This window comes from Eupeodes corollae, chromosome 1 (genome assembly GCF_945859685.1).
Source record: "Eupeodes corollae chromosome 1, idEupCoro1.1, whole genome shotgun sequence".
Lineage (NCBI taxonomy): Eukaryota > Metazoa > Arthropoda > Insecta > Diptera > Syrphidae > Eupeodes > Eupeodes corollae.
In genome coordinates, this window is record NC_079147.1 from 75,791,488 (window position 1) to 75,807,920 (window position 16,433).

A 16,433-nucleotide genomic window follows, 5' to 3' on the forward strand; every position below is an offset into this window, starting at 1 on the left:
AAATATCGATTCAAATATCTTTTCAAAAACTTGAAATTTAGGCTTAGAACTTATTTTATCTTATAAGAAATATTGTCTTCAACATTCAGTAAACTTTTGAAGAAAATCAAATTGACAGTTTTTTTTACAAAAAATAAAAACCTAAAAAAATTAATAAAAGTTGGTAAAAATTGATTTTCGACTCAAATATCTTTTTAAAACTTTGAAATATTGGCTTAAATTTACTATTATCTTTCAAAAAATATTGTTGTCAATATTCAGTAAAATTTTGAACAAAATCAAATTGACAGTTTTTTTATTAAAAATTAAAAACCGAACAAAAATTAACAAAAGTTGGTAAAAATTGATTTTCGACTCAAATATCTTTTCAAAACTATAAAATATTGGCTTCAAACTAATTTTATCTTATAAGAAATATTGTTTTCAACATTCAGTAGAATTTTGAAGAAAATCGAATTGACGGTTCCTTACAAAAAATAAAACTCTAAAAAAAACAATACTAAAACTTGGTAAAAATTTACTTTCAACTCAAATAGCTTTTCAAAAATTAAAAATATTGGCTTCAAACTTATTTTATTTTACAGAAAATATTGTTTTCGATATTCAGTAATTTTAGAAAATTAATAAAAAATAAAATCTATAAAAAATAGTACGCAAATTTGGTAAAATTGATACTAGTACATATAGACAAACTTTTAAGCAAGACAAATCGACAGACGGGATGGGAAGTTATCAGTGTGGGTCGCATCCCAGCCTCTTTTTTTCATGAAAATTGTTTGTAAGAGCAAATTTTCAGGTTTTAAGAAGAAACCTTGAATAAAAGATCATCAATTTGATATTAAGTTGCCTTTATATTCCTTAAACAAGCCTTCAATTTTATTTTTAAATTGTTTGACTTACACAAAATAGTGAACATTGAAGTGATTTTTACTTGCGACATATAGGAACTATATGGTATGTTTTGCATTAGTAAACAATTTCGAACTAGAGCTTTTAATCAAATATGACATTACGACAGTAGAGAAGTCGAAAAAAGTGGGTACCCCGATTCCGTCCGTATGTCTGTCTTTCCTGGCTCATACAGTCCAAACAATTGTGTTGATTGAAATTAAGGTTTTCAGCTGATTAGCGTAAGGCATTTTTTCATTAAATTTGTTTACAAAACTTGATATCTAAGAAAGAGGTCAACAATCGTTGACGAAATTTAAATGTAAAATGTACATATATTTATAAGCTCTTTATTTAGTGCTTACCAAAAATATTTTTAAGACAAAATTTCAAATTTAAAATGATTTTCAAAAAAAAAATAAGAGTTTATCTAGATTTTTTGACAAATAAAATGGTATTTAAATTTTTGAGAAAAACATATTTTGCAGGTACATTTTTAAATCTTAAAATACAGGAAATATTTTTAAACAGAATTATTAAAAATTATTAATTTCTAGCGACCCAGTCGTGCATTTTATTTATTTCAAAATTGGTTTTCTGTTGAGTACAAATGATCTTAAAAAATTTAATGAATCTACTTTGTTTCAGCACAAGTCCAGAGACAAGTACCAAAATCTTACCGCGCTGAAAAAATAGAAATAAAAATGACCGACACAAGACAACTTTTTTAAAGTGGAAAAAAGCGTTCGCTCAAAAACCACTGTGACCTTTTTATTCTTTCCCTTTTCACATTCAGTCAAAGACTAAAGACTTTATAATATTTTCTCCAGAAAGAAGGAAAGATAATGTAGAAAACATCGAACAGAAGTCCACAAGGCTCTGTTCGATTCACAAAACATCGAACGAGAGTTAATAAACTCTTCGTTCGATACATACTTTTCAAGTAAATTTGCTTTGGATGCTCTAGAATTAATATTTAAATACGAATTTCAATAATATAAATGTCCCAAAACAGCAAAAGTGACACTTTTGTTAAACTAATGGCTAATTGAAAAACATAATAAACGGGTCCTATCTATTGTTATACAAGCTTTAAATCTCTTCAGATTTGAAGTGAAAAAAGATTCTGAAACGTGTAATTTGTGAGTGCCACACAAACGTTTTATCCCAAATTAATTTTTTACCTTAAATTGTTTTAATTTAATTTTTTAGAGAAGTTATGTAACTAAAAGCACCTATTTCCTTATATTCAAGAACTAAAGTTTTGTTGACTCCTATAAGATCGACGAATAAGCAGACTGATAGCGATAGTAATTATAGACTCCTGAAAATTGAGTTCGAAAAAACTTCGTCGAAAAAAGCCCGACATTTCTTCATATCAGATCCGCTCTCATTTTCTGGATTTTTGAATTTTCTTAGCGTTCTTAGCATAAATAGAAATGGATACAAGAAAAGTATATTTTATTTTTTGAAATAAATCTTCGTTTCAAAATAATTTCTTACATTTCTTCGTGAATTACAGCAAAAACAACCTAAACTATTGTGTTTTAGCTCTTTAATATGGCATATTAAGAAAACTTTTGTAATCTAGGAATGCTTTCATATGTAGGGAGTCATCCAAATTAAATAGTTAGACCATACCTTGCTGGACAACAGTGTTCTCAAATAATTTGATAACTAAAATTGTCAATTGGTTAGGTTAATATTCTCGTACACATTATGTCATTTAAATTTTGTTAGCCTCCTTTACAAAACATTAAAGAACATTTTCAAGTGCAGAGTAAAAACTCATCTAAGTGTGTGACACCCCCCCCCCCCTGATGAAAAGTCTGGATCCGCCCTTGAGTGGAACTTTATGTACATTTTAACGAGTGCGGTAAGCTGTCAAAATTGTATTAATATTGGTGCAAGAAGGGGTAAAACTGACGAAAAAATCTAGACTTCACAGATTTTATCTTATATCAAAAATTAATCAACTTATGTACTTTACCCCATAAAATGCAAAAACAGGGCAAATGTTTGTGTTTTGACAGATCTAGATCAAAAATAAATTGATTTATTTTACCCTATATGACTTCTAAACTTCTGATTCGACAATTATAACATATTATAGTCTTACCTTCAGTCTATTACCATGTACGACTATAAGCCCGATAAGTCAAATACAACTTTTCTACTGATATACCTTGTCTAAAAATAAGTTGTAAAATTTAATGCATTAATGACCTTTTAGTTATTTTCCTATAACGACTTTAGCATACAACAAACAGACAGATTGTTATTTATAAAACCTATAAAGTCAATGGCTTCAAATTATAATGAATGTGTCTTTTCAAAACAAAAACATATCTTGGCCTTAAAGCGTGTCTTGCATGCAAAAAGTCAACATACATTAACACTTTATCATATATGTAAAAATCAAAGACGTTGTTGAAAATTGTTCATAGTAAAAAGTAAAATACAAGCCGTGCATACAAATTTAAAAATAGAAACAAAAACTTTGAACTGAGCAAATTTGTATTTTGCTTAAAGATTTTATTTCATTTTCTTAATGTCAACATAGATTAATTTTTTAATCAAAAACTAAACAGACCGTGAATTGATTGTTCTTTTTTTTGTATTCATTCCTATAGATAAAAGCAAAACATGGCTAAGTTTATAGCTTTAGCCTGTCTAGTACAAGTTGTACTAGGATCAACTTACAATCACTACAAATTGCCTGAATCCATTCGACCAGAACACTACACCTTGGAGATCATTACTCATCTGGAGAACCCAGAAGATTTACGATTCGAAGGAATATCTGCCATTACCTTCAACGTCCTCGAGGACACAACCAACATAACTTTGCACGCAAGCAACCTCACCATAAACCAGAGTCGGATTCTGATCTCGAGAGATGGCAATAACGTAAACTGCATTAAGGACGTCGAAGTGAATACCAAACAGGAATACTACATAATGAACTTGTGTGAGCCCCTGACCAAGGGCAACAAGTACATGATAGTGATGCCATTTAGTGCTATTTTAAACAAAAACCTCCATGGTTACTATAGGAGTAGCTATATTGACAAAGCCACAAATGAAAAGAGGTTGGTGACATTTTCACTGGAATCAGCATCAGGTTTTATTTTATAATTTTATTTGTGTTTTTGTTTGCAGATGGCTATCAATTACACAATTTGAACCGACTTCAGCTCGGTTGGCGTTTCCATGCTTCGATGAGCCAGAAATGAAAGCTAATTTTTCAATTAGTTTAGGTCATGAAGAGAAATACTCTGCCATTAGTAATATGCCATTGAATGAAACTGCGGAAATGTAAGTTAACATTATAATTTTATTTAAATTAGATTTCGTTAGGTGGTAAGTGTCAATCATACCATTTCAATTACAAAAACTGTCAATAGTTCATGTGTACTGATGCTTTGAATTTTAATCTTACTTTAAACTATGGAAAAGATGGCGCTGTGGTCGGAAACTAACAAAGGCAAGAAACGAAGGTTTTTAAAAAAGATCGGTCTTTATTACACTATCGCGGGGTTTTTGGACAATACTGTTTCCATGCAGGTTAAACTATACTAAGTTTATCCTCAGTCATTTTAAAGTGCACATTTGTAAGTTGCACAAGAGAAGCCTTACTTTCGATATGCTACAGAAAAACCAACGTTTGACGAATTTATTTAAAGTTTGGAACCAGGTCTTGATTTTTTAAAAGTTCTTTCGAGAAAATCGATCGAGAAGTAAATGATTTGTCAAACATCTGCAATTTGAATCCTTTAAGTAAGACATTGAATTTTAAGCTTTAATAGCTTTTCTCATTAGCAGTCACTCTCTTTGACACCAAAGCCTTTAACTTTATAATGGCTGAAACACAAACACGCTTCGGCTTCGTCTGCGTTACGATGGGCCTGTTTCGAGGTTGCTTTGAATGACATTTCCAATACGTTATTTCTAAAATGACATTTCTGTCATTAGCAGCAGATATTTTTCTCAAAAGTTTGTTTTGAATTTTTGTGCAGTAAAAAATATGAGTTTTGAAATCGAAAAAAATTTAATTTATCGCGGAAGTAGACTACATAGTCTATGATAACCAATGGCAATGCCTCAAAAAGCAAATGTATTTTGTTTGTTGATTTTTTCTTAACAGCTGTTGAGCTGTCAGACAAATCAAATGTTCAGCAAATTTGAAATAGAGCTTCCGTTTGAAGTCACACCACGTTCTTTTCCTCACAACTGTCAAACGAAATATGAAGTCAAATCTTCATTGTGATAGCATGCATGGAAATCCTGTGGCTTAACTCGTAAACGTCAGGCAAAGCCGAAGCTGAAGCGTGTTTGTGTTTCAGTCATAAAGGTATAATTAAAATATATGAATGTTTCATAAACATTGACAATTATGACAGGTGACAATTTGTTAATTTACAACTTGAAAATTGTCAAAATCTATTCCATAAACGATTTGACAGTTTTGTAGAATTGTATTATTTCGTATCATAAAGAAATTGTTTTAGCACAAGTCCAGAGACAAGCACCAAATATCTTACCGCTGAAATAAAAATGAAAAGCATAAATACCGACACATTAGCTCAAAAAACCACTGTTACTTCCTTTATTCTTTCCGACCAGCTCTTTCCACGTTCAGTCAAAGACTAAAACTTAATATTTCTCTCCAGAAAGAAGGAGAGAAGAATGTAATGTAGAAAACATCGAACTGAAGTCCACAAGGCTCTGTTCGATTCACAAAACATCGAACGAGAGTTAATAGACTCTTCGTTCGATACAGTCCCGGCGAAAACCTACGGTTTTCTACCCTTTCTTCTATTGTTCTATTCCTCTATTGGTAAGATACAAATCTTCTACACCGGCCTGGTAACCTGATTGGTTGCAGTCTGTATCACCACGTTCCGGACAAGATTATCTCTCCCTGGTATCGTCTTCACAATTCTTCCCATGGCCCAGGCCGAGGGCGGGAAATTCTCATTCTTGATGATGCACAGTTGACCTTCCTTCACATTGTGCTTCTCTCTTCTCCATTTCTTTCGTTCTAGTAATGTTACTAGATACTCGTGGTTAAGCATTGTCTTTCGTTCTTTCCATAACCGAACACCACTTGTGTTTGGTAACTCTCCAGTTATAAATGGAAGTGGAAGCACTAATGGCTCTCCGATCAGAAAATGTCCCGGCGTTAACGCCTGCATGTCGTTCGGGTCGTCACTCAACGCTTGCAAAGGTCTGGAGTTCAAGATTGCTTCTATTCCAGCAAGCAATGTTGACAACTGTTCGTGAGTTAATACCTTCGCACCGACCACTCTCTTCAAATGGAATTTCATGGATTTTACTGCAGCCTCATAGATGCCACCCTGATGTGGCGCAGCTGGAGCCATGAGCCTCCATTCCGTTCCTTTCGCACCGAGAAAGTCTAGTGTTTCTTTCCTTTGCCATACTTCTTTCGCTTTTTGTAGTTCTTTCGCAGCTCCAACGAACGCAGTGCCATTGTCGCTATAAATTCTTTCGCACCTTCCACGCCTGGCTATGAATCTTTCGTAGCATGCGATGAATGCAGTTGATGTGAGACTCGTCACCACATCGATGTGTATCGCTCTTGTCTTGAGACAAACAAATATAGAGACCCAGCATATCTGTCTCGTTATCTGTCCACCAGTTCTGTCCAGCATTTTGATTTGAAACGGTCCTGCGTAATCTACACCTGAGTGTAGAAACGCCTTTCCAGGAGTTATTCTTTCCTTTGGCAAATCTGCCATCAGCTGAGTTTCGTATCGATGATTGTATCGAACGCAAACTAAGCACTTGTGCAGAAACATTCTCAGTTCATTCCTCAATCTTGGAATCCAAAATCTTTCGCGGATGTGTTGCATCATGACTTGAACGGCCCCATGCCTTGTTGCTCTGTATGCACTGTCCATTATCAGCCATGCTAGCTTAGAACCAGTGGGCACAATGGCTGGATGACTCTTTCCATATTCCATCTCTGCTCTTTGCAGTCGTCCACCAACCCCAAGAACATTTTTATCGTCCAGTATAGGCTTCAGTGACTCTATATTGCTCTTCTCGTGTAGATTCTTCTTCTTTCCAATGGCCGCAATTTCTTTCCCAAAATATCTTTCCTGTTCTTTCCGCAGCAGGTATATAACCGCGCTCTCTTTCTCCGGAGAAGTAAGTTGTATTAACTTTCTTTTCGTTCTTTTGGCATGACGTGATGAGCGTCTTTGCCTCTTTCCATATTTTCTTTCCTCTTCTCTCGACTCTTTAATTTTCGCTTTGACGGTGTTTATGAAACGAAAGACATAACCAACTACATTGATTGCCTTCTCTAGGGTGCTTGTGCGTTCGTGTATTGGAACGCTCTTTCCAGTATCTTTCGTGTCTATCGATAGTATGTCATGAAACTTGGTGACTGTGAAAACTTTCATCTCCAAAGCAGTGACGATTTTCTTGATGTTGGCATCGCTGTCCATCAAGAGGCTATAGACCAATGATGTGGTTTTATTCACTGAAACAACGATTTCCACGTTATGGAAATCGTGCAAATTTTCCTAGCCCGCTGCAACTTAGTCTCTACCAAAAAATTGTATTTTATACTTAATTTCCTCCACAAATTAACTTATTAACTTAATGTCTTTCTCCAGGTAGTAAGCGAAAGCCTCTAGAATATTTGTGGCGACGAGTTTAAAGACGCATCCATTGGAAACGTTATTACGAACTATGAGCAAGTCTTCCTCGTTCCTCGCTTAACAAAGAGCGTTTGAAACTCTGGAGGATCATAAAAGAACCGCCAGTGCAGCAAATACGCCCGGGCTTTTATTCTCGACGTTTTTTTGTTGCCACGAAGCTCCCACAAACTTTCCTTTTTTTCTCTTCCATATTCTGTAAATAAAAAAAAGCAATAGTTCTTATTTTGTAATTGTATAATATAACTCACCACGACCAAATTTATTTCAAAATAAAATATTTGTTTTGACAGCAGCCATCAGCTGTTTTGTTTACATTAATTTGAGCGCTGAATGTTTCGAAAGGTTTGTTCGTTTAGTTCAACTTTGAATTGCTAATAGTTTTCGAGAGTTTTTATATAAAACTTGTGGTTTACCAAAAATGTATGGGAAAACTTGAGTTTTCGATGAAGGATTTCGGCCAAAACCGATAATTTATCCAAAACCGGGGTTTTTGGTGTGAAAAGCCTATCATGCTCAAACATTTTATCTGCTGGTTTTGAAAGAAGTTTATTGCCGGCAAATAGAAGCTTTTTATTCAAATAAATTTCCTGGTGGCACTTAAACTATTATGTAACGTTGAAGTTAAATAGAGACATTTTAAGCTATAAACTTGTTTAAAGCTTGCATAGAGTCCACGTAAACATGTTATACAACAGAGAAATCAGGAGTCGTTTTATTTTCATTGTAAAGAGGACGTTATAACATTCAAAATTTGAAACAATATTAGCCAAATGGTCCATATCATTTTGCAGCTTTATGTCTTCGATAACTTCCATCTTTAAGGTTTTGAAGTGATAGTGGAGCAATAGCATACATCTTATCTTTCATGTGGTTCTAAAGAAAACAATTCTAAAATTGTTAAAAAACTACATTTCGGTGACGAATTATGGGTGCTTGTGTTAAGAACTAGTTAAAGTTATTATTAGTTTTCATTATTGAAACTTCTTTGACATGTCTTCTATAGCGATATAAAAAAAAATTAAACTTTTTGTACTCAAGAAAAATCCTAACTGATTTCTAATCGATGACTATATTCATAGTTTTTATTTAAAATTAAAACATAACGTTCAAAATCCATTTAAATCTTTTTCGATTTGATTTCAATAATAGCCAGAACTCGAAGTTCAAATGGTAGACACGTGCATTCAAGAGGACACAAGCGTCCACAGGTTTTTCTCAAAACCCACCTCTGTCTATCAACTCCTACTCTCACCTCCCCGCGGTGAACATCGCGTGCCTAGTACCTCAACTGGAGATTGGGTTCCAACCCCAGTGGAAAGTTGTTGGGGGCAGCAAACGAGAGAGGGGGAGAGGTGTTTCCACTAAGAAACACGACGAATTCTCGAGATAGAATCAACGGTGGCGTCTACAGTTCCAGTAAGGTTGAACTACCTAGTGAACACCTTATAGGGCTTCTTCGACATATTCGGAGCCCAGGCCTGTAAGGAGCGGTTTATACGGCTCCCCTTCCTTGGAGTTATACTAAGTATCTGCCCCTCCAGGTTGGGGGTTGTGCCGTCGGGGTGACTTCCTGGCCACGTAAAAAATACCTTAAGTTTCGAAGCACCAACAAGCCTCGGATACGGACGGATTCACTGTTGACAACCCACGCAAACAAAATAAGGACAACGAACTTTGGATATGTACGTGGGATGTTAGGTCCCTTAACAGACCACGTGTGCAGCCGAACAATTAGCGGAAGCCCTAAACTGCTGCAAGGCAGATATTACAGCCATCCAAGAAGTGCGATGGGATGGACCGGGCAGACGCAAACTAAAAGACTGCGACATCTACTACGGCGACTGCTGGCGAGAACAAAGACAGCGTCTATTTGGGTGTGGATTTGTGGTTGGAACTAGAATCAGGCAAAAAGTCTCGAGTTTCAACAGTGTGAGCGAGCGCATCACGACAATCCGTATCAAGGCCAACATAAGCCTAATATGCGCCCATGCCCCAACAGAGGAGAAAGATGAAGACACCAAAGACATATTCTTCGAGCTCTTGGACAAGACATATGAGCAGTGCCCTAGCTATGACATTAAAATTGTCTTAGGAGATTTTAATGCCAAGCTAGGAAGAGAAGACATCTTTGGTGGCATAATCGGGAGATACAGCCTGCACGACACCACCTCCGACAACGGATTCAGGCTGGTCGATTTCGCTGCGGGGCGAGACGTTCTGGTAGCTAGTACGCAGTTCACGCATCTCAATATCCACAAGGGGACATGGAAATCTCCTGATCAATCAACCGTCAATCAGATTGACCACATTGCGATCGACGCACGACACTTCTCCAGTATCCAGGATATCCGAACATTCCGAGAGGCCAACATTGACTCGGACCACTACCTCGTTGTAGTCAAGGTAAGGCTACGGATATCCCGATCCAAGCCAAAACAAGGAAGAACTGTGAGAAGATTCGACGTTAGACGGCTACAATCTGCCATGTCCTTTTCCGATCGAGTCTCTAATAACCTCTTAAGGAGTCCTATGCTTCCTGCATTAAGCATTGAAAACCAGTGGCAACATTGCCTTGCAGCCATCAGAGATGCCGCATCTGAAGTGCTAGGTTTCACACGGCCACCACAGCGAAACCCCTGGTTTGACGACGAATGCCGGGAAGCGCACGCAGCGAAACAAGAGGCATACGAAACGGCGCTGCACAAAAGGATTAGAGCTGCTCGCGTGCTCTACGAGCAGAAGAGGAGAGAGGAACACCGGCTTCTTAGACAGAAAAAAGAGAGCATGAGAAGCGCGCGATCGAGGAGATAGAGGGATATCACAACAGAAATGAGGTTCGTAAATTTTACCAAAAGGTAAAAAAAACCTCCCAAGGGTAACAGCTTCGGTTCGTGGCTGGAACCCTTGGAAGGTAAAGACGATCAGGGGAACATCGTAGTAGAAGCGCAGTCGATACTGAGAATATGGAAAGATCACTTCTAAAAATTATTTAACGGCGATGACGAACCGAATTCCGCTGTAAGGGAGATAGAACCACTCAACCTCGGCGACGCAGATCAACAATTCCGCCTACCCGACCTTGACGAAGTGAAGATAGCTATATCTAAACTTAAGTCAAACAAAGCTGCTGGAGCTGACGGCATCGCTGCCGAACTATTCAAAGCAGCAGGCGATGACTTGGTACGGAGCATGCACCAACTCATCTGCAAAATATGGTCGGAAGAAAGCATGCCCGATGAGTGGAATCTCAGCATAGTGTGCCCGATACACAAGAAAGGAGACTCTCTAAACTGCGCCAACTACAGAGGCATCAGTCTCTTTACCATTGCGTATAAGATCCTCTCTGCCGTATTGAATGTGAACGTCTGAAGCCATTCGTCAACAACCTGATTGGTCCTTATCAGTGTGGCTTCAGACCAGGAAAGTCCACTATCGACCAAATATTCACACTACGGCAGATCTTGGAAAAAACCCAGCAGCTTCAAAACGATACCCACCATCTCTTTATCGATTTTAAAGCCGCGTATGACAGCATCTATAGCGAAGAGCTCTACCGAGCAATGTCTAGTTTTGGCATCCCTGTCAAACTTATCCGTTTGTGCAGAATGACGATGGAGAATGCACGCTGCTCTATCAAGGTCGGAAAAGATCTTACCGATGCATTTGATGTCAAAAAAGGTTTTCGACAAGGCGAAGCACTGTCATGCGACTTCTTCAACATCGTTCTGGAAAGAATTGTGCAAAACTCAACCGTCAACACTAGAGGCACAATCTTCCAAAGATCCATCCAATTACTCGGATACGCAGATGATATTGACATAATTGGAAGATCAAAGCGTGATGTCAGTATAGCGTTTTTTGAGCATTGCGACGGAAGCGAAGAAGATGGGTTTAGTGGTCAATGAGGGCAAGACCAAGTATATGCTGTCATCAAAAAAGGTCACTGAACGACGACGTCTTGGACAAAACGTCACCATGGACAGCTATAACTTTGAGGTAGTTAAGGACTTTGTCTAACTAGGCACCGCTATTAATGCAGACAACGACACCAGCGCTAAAATCAAACGAAGAATAACTCTTGCAAATCGCTGCTTCCTTGGACTTAGAAGGCAATTGAGAAGTAAAGTCCTCTCTCGAGCATCTAAAATCACCATCTATAAAACACTCATCATCCCGGTTCTCATTTATGGCGCTGAGGCCTGGACCCTGTCAAAGAAAGATGAGAGCGTCTTAGGATGCTTCGAGAGAAAAATTCTTCGGGCGATTTTTGGTCCCGTAAGCATAGATGGAGAATGGAGGAGAAGATATAACGACGAGCTGTACGGGCTGTACAGCGACACTGACCTAGTTAGCAGAATCAAAGTCCAACGGCTTAGATGGCTAGGTCATGTAGAGCGGATGGACATCAACGATCCAGCCCGGAAGGTCTTCGAATCCAATCCCGAGGGACGGCGCAGTAGAGGAAGACCGCGACTCAGGTGGCGAACGCAGGTGGGAGAGGACCTCCAACAACTTGGTGTGCGAAACTGGAGACAGCTAGCTAGGGACCGAGCTGGCTATAGACGCTTGTTGGTTGAGGCCCAGGTCCGCCCCAGACTGTAGCGCCACCTTAAGTAAGTAAGTAAGTAATAGCCAGAACTCACCATTTAATAGTACTTTAAAAATCTTAAGATCAAAAAATGCCTAATTCCAAAGATTGACAAGGAATCAAAAAACTTTGTTCTCGTCAACTCAACAATTTATTTAGTTGTTCTTGATCGATGCACACGGATTGGATTCCTCACTAACATGTCCCAATAGCTCAAATGTTTCCACCAGTTTCACGACGACCTGAAAATGCTTTAATTTTAGCACTGTGACTGCTAATTGTTCACAACTTTTGCTGTGAATTTTAATAATAATTTAATAATTCAATAATAATTGCGGATTATTGTTGCAGCGTTTATCGTTCCAATTATAGAATTGACGTATAGTCAATACTTGCCAAATGTCAAATGAATAACGGAAACCTTTTGTTAATAAATCCTTAAGATTTCTTTTTCAGGTAATTAAGGCGTTTTTTCGCAGATCAAAAAACTGAGCGTGGATGAATTTAAGTTTTTTGGTGGTATGAAAGAGACAAATGGAAAATCTTAAATACTATGACAGTAAAGTTCTCCATTGTCTGCTATGTTTTGAGCTTAAAGAAAAAGACGCTTTAAATCTTACACGTCTTGGTTTTTTCGGTTTAAGCCCTTAGGTCTTCGACCACTTGCTTATCATGCTTGATTTTCTCCTTCCTTTCCTTGACTTCTTTCATCTCTGAAGCGAAATGTCAATATGGGCAGTGATTTTGAACACCTGAATTTTTGAAAAAGTTGGTTCTTAAGAAATTAAAAAACGAAACGATTCTATTGGAAAATCTCAGTTTTTTAAAGGGTCAGAAAAAACGCAGCCGTACTTGGCACCCATAGATAGTGGTCGAAATCATTCCAAAACCTATGATACTATGTCGTACTTCAATTGAATGTTTTGAATTAACTTTGTATACCAAATGAAACCTCAATTCCATTCCTCAGCATTGAAAATAACTTTTTATTCTAGATTGAGGATTTAAATATCTTGGCACATTTTTCTTACACCGCTAAATCACTTTGTAGCAAAATTGAGTTTTCTTCCAAAAATTAAACTTAACCTTTTCTTATTTTGTTTACAGGAAAAATCACCCTGGTTGGGTGTGGAGCAAATTCCAAGAATCAGTTCCAATGTCCACCTATTTGGTGGCCTATTCCATAAATGATTTCAAATACGAGGAATCTATGGTGAACCTGAAGAACGATGTTCTTTTCAGAACATGGGCTCGAAAAGACGCTATATCTCAGGTAAGCTACGCTGCCGAAGTTGGACCACGAGTACTTGAGTACTATGAGGATATTTTCGACATAAAATTCCCATTGCCAAAAATCGATGAAATAGCCATTCCGGATTTCTCTTCCGGAGCTATGGAAAACTGGGGCTTAGTTACATATCGCGAAACAGCTTTGCTCTATGAGAAAAATGTTTCATCGGCAAGCAGCAAGCATCGTATAGCATCTGTGATTTCTCACGAACTGGCCCATCAGTGGTTTGGAAATTTGGTCACAATGAGATGGTGGACTGATTTGTGGCTGAATGAGGGATTTGCAACATACGTAGCCAGTTTGGGAGTTGAACATTTACACCCAGAGTGGTCTTCATTGACGGAGGAGTCTGTCGATAATACTTTGCACATTTTCAAAATTGATGCTCTCAAGAGCAGTCACCCGGTATCAACAACCATTGGAGATGCAAGTGAAATCTACCAGATCTTTGATTCGATTTCCTATGAAAAGGGATCCTGTGTTATCCGAATGATGCATCTATTTATGGGTGACGATACCTTCCGTAGGGGAATATCGAACTATTTGAAGGAGCATTCCTATGGAAACGCTGAGCAGGATAATCTTTGGGCAGCTCTGACTGACAGTGCTCACAAGACTAAAACAATCCCCGAAGATTTTAGTATCAAAAAGATCATGGACTCATGGACACTCCAAACTGGATATCCAGTGATTACTGTCACGAGGAATTATGAAAATGGAACAGCAGCGATTTCACAGACACGGTATCTTCTGGACACTCAAACGTTACGCAGTAGCTATGAGAATTGTTGGTGGGTTCCTCTTAGTTATACATCACAGTCGGAGCTAGATTTCGAAACAAAAACTCCTAAGGAATGGTTAGAGTGCGAGGATAAGGCACCCATTCCCAAGACCATCGAGAATATGCCTGGACCCGATGACTGGGTGATTTTCAATATTCAACTTGCTGGACTGTATCGTGTCAAGTATGATGCCAAGAACTGGGATATGCTCATTGAGACCCTGATGAGCCCTGATTTTGAAAAAATCCACGCCATGAACCGAGCTCAAATGATCGATGATGCTCTTGACCTGGCTTGGGCAGGTGACCAGGACTACGATATAGCTATGAGATTGGTTGAGTACTTGGCCCAAGAACGAGACTACATTCCATGGAAATCAGCAATGGACAATCTTAGTGGGGTCAACAAAATCCTCCGTCAAAGTCCAGAGTACGAATATTTCAAGGTAAGTTTGAAAATATAAACAAAATGTATCAAAATTAACGTTCAAAACATTTTCAGAAATACATGCAAAAAATCCTCGAACCTATTTACGAACATTTGAATGGCCTAAACACTACAGACGTGTCTTCGGATCGTCTGGATGCTATCAAGCACAAAGTACTGATTGCGGCATGGGCTTGCAAGTTTGAAGTTAACGACTGTATTCCTCGTGCCCAGGATTACTTCGCCAAATGGCAAAGTACCGAGAACCCAGATGAAAACAACCCAGTTCCATTAGATCTCCGTTCAGTGGTTTATTGTACATCAATTCGTAATGGCAAAGAAGAAGAATGGGAATTCCTGTGGCAACGATACAAGAACTCGAATGTTGCTTCCGAAAAACAGACCATCCTCTCTTCTCTGGGATGTTCTCGAGAACCGAAAATCTTGGAGAAATACCTACAAACAGCCTTCAATGAGGATTCCGATATTAAGAAACAAGATTCGTATGTTGCATTTGGTTCGGTGGCACGTGGAGAAATTGGTTTTCCTTTGGCCAGGGACTTCCTTATTAAAAACATCGATATGATTTATAATTAGTGAGTATTTTAAAAATTGGTCTTTTACGTTAAAATTTTGATCTAAACGAAAAATATTGTCTCATTACAGTTACAATCCAGAGACAAACAGATTAGGAAGATTGTTTGGACCAGTGGCTTCACAAATGAGCACAGATGGAGAATTCCTTGCAATGAAGGAATTTGCTGATGCAAATAAGGCTCTATTAACTAAGGCTTCACAATCAGTTAGCCGCTCTCTTGAACAAATCGAAATCAATGCCCAATGGCGTTCGAAGAACTTCCGGAAGCTATCAGAAAAGCTTAAGACCTATGAAAAGAAAGTCTAATGCCAGAGGATTTAATTACTAAGCATAGATTATTTTATACCTATTTTTATATTAAAAAACGAAATTCTATTTGTACTTAAATTTTGAAAAGGCAACACAAAAAGGTTTATTAATTATATAAAATCAATATTTATTTTTTAAAAATACAAAATTCTTTAATTTCATACTTTTTAGTTTTCATTCTTTATCTTCTTATTCAAAATCGCAATTTGTGTCATTTTTAAACGTTGCATAGTGACTGTGCAAAGAAAATTTGGTTCAACGCATTTAGATCATGTTCAGAGCTTACATAAAAAGTTCATGGTTTTTAATTGCACTGGCATTTGATATCTGTCAAACCAAGTTGTTTGAAGTATCATTTGACAGGTTCAGCCGACATAAGGGACTTAAAAGTAAAGTTTCTATTTTTTGATTTGCCAGCTGCCAAATTCAGGAAACTTTATTGGAAAGTTGACTGGAAAGTTAGCAAAGGAAAATCTTCCAAACTATCAAGTCAAGTCCACTAATGTCTAATATGACAGTTGATCATATTTCTTCATTCACATGAAAGCTGAACTTCATTACTCTATGACTTGTATAAAAGGGTTCCTTGTCAATATGTAATGTTGCTTTAAAATACAAAATCCTAGTTGGGATGGAATTGTAGCTTGCCTGGAAGTACATGGCACAAATTTCGCACAGCATTCTATGACTCTATACACCAACGGTTTCTTGATGTAATTTAGAAATCAGGAGGCTGCACACATTACCTTGAATTATTTTAATCCATTCAATGTATAAGGGACATACTGTCACCTTGCAAACTCCCTACTTACCGACACTATAGGACTTTAAGGTAGGTGTGAGGTTGGGTGTATGAAAA

General features: G+C 37.5%; 1 protein-coding gene across 1 annotated transcript in view; it reads left to right on the forward strand.

The window, feature by feature from the left end:
• Positions 1-15,735, forward strand: part of LOC129938346 (aminopeptidase N-like) — a 44,990-nt gene extending 29,255 nt beyond the window's left edge. Inside the window, exons 2-6 of the mRNA XM_056045835.1 lie at positions 3,522-3,980; positions 4,051-4,206; positions 13,276-14,686; positions 14,743-15,263; positions 15,334-15,735. Of these exons, the coding sequence (XP_055901810.1) occupies positions 3,535-3,980; positions 4,051-4,206; positions 13,276-14,686; positions 14,743-15,263; positions 15,334-15,571 (2,772 nt within the window). The 5' untranslated portion in view covers positions 3,522-3,534 and the 3' untranslated portion in view covers positions 15,572-15,735. The remainder of the gene's footprint in view (positions 1-3,521; positions 3,981-4,050; positions 4,207-13,275; positions 14,687-14,742; positions 15,264-15,333) is intronic.
• Positions 15,736-16,433: the final 698 nt, after the last annotated feature.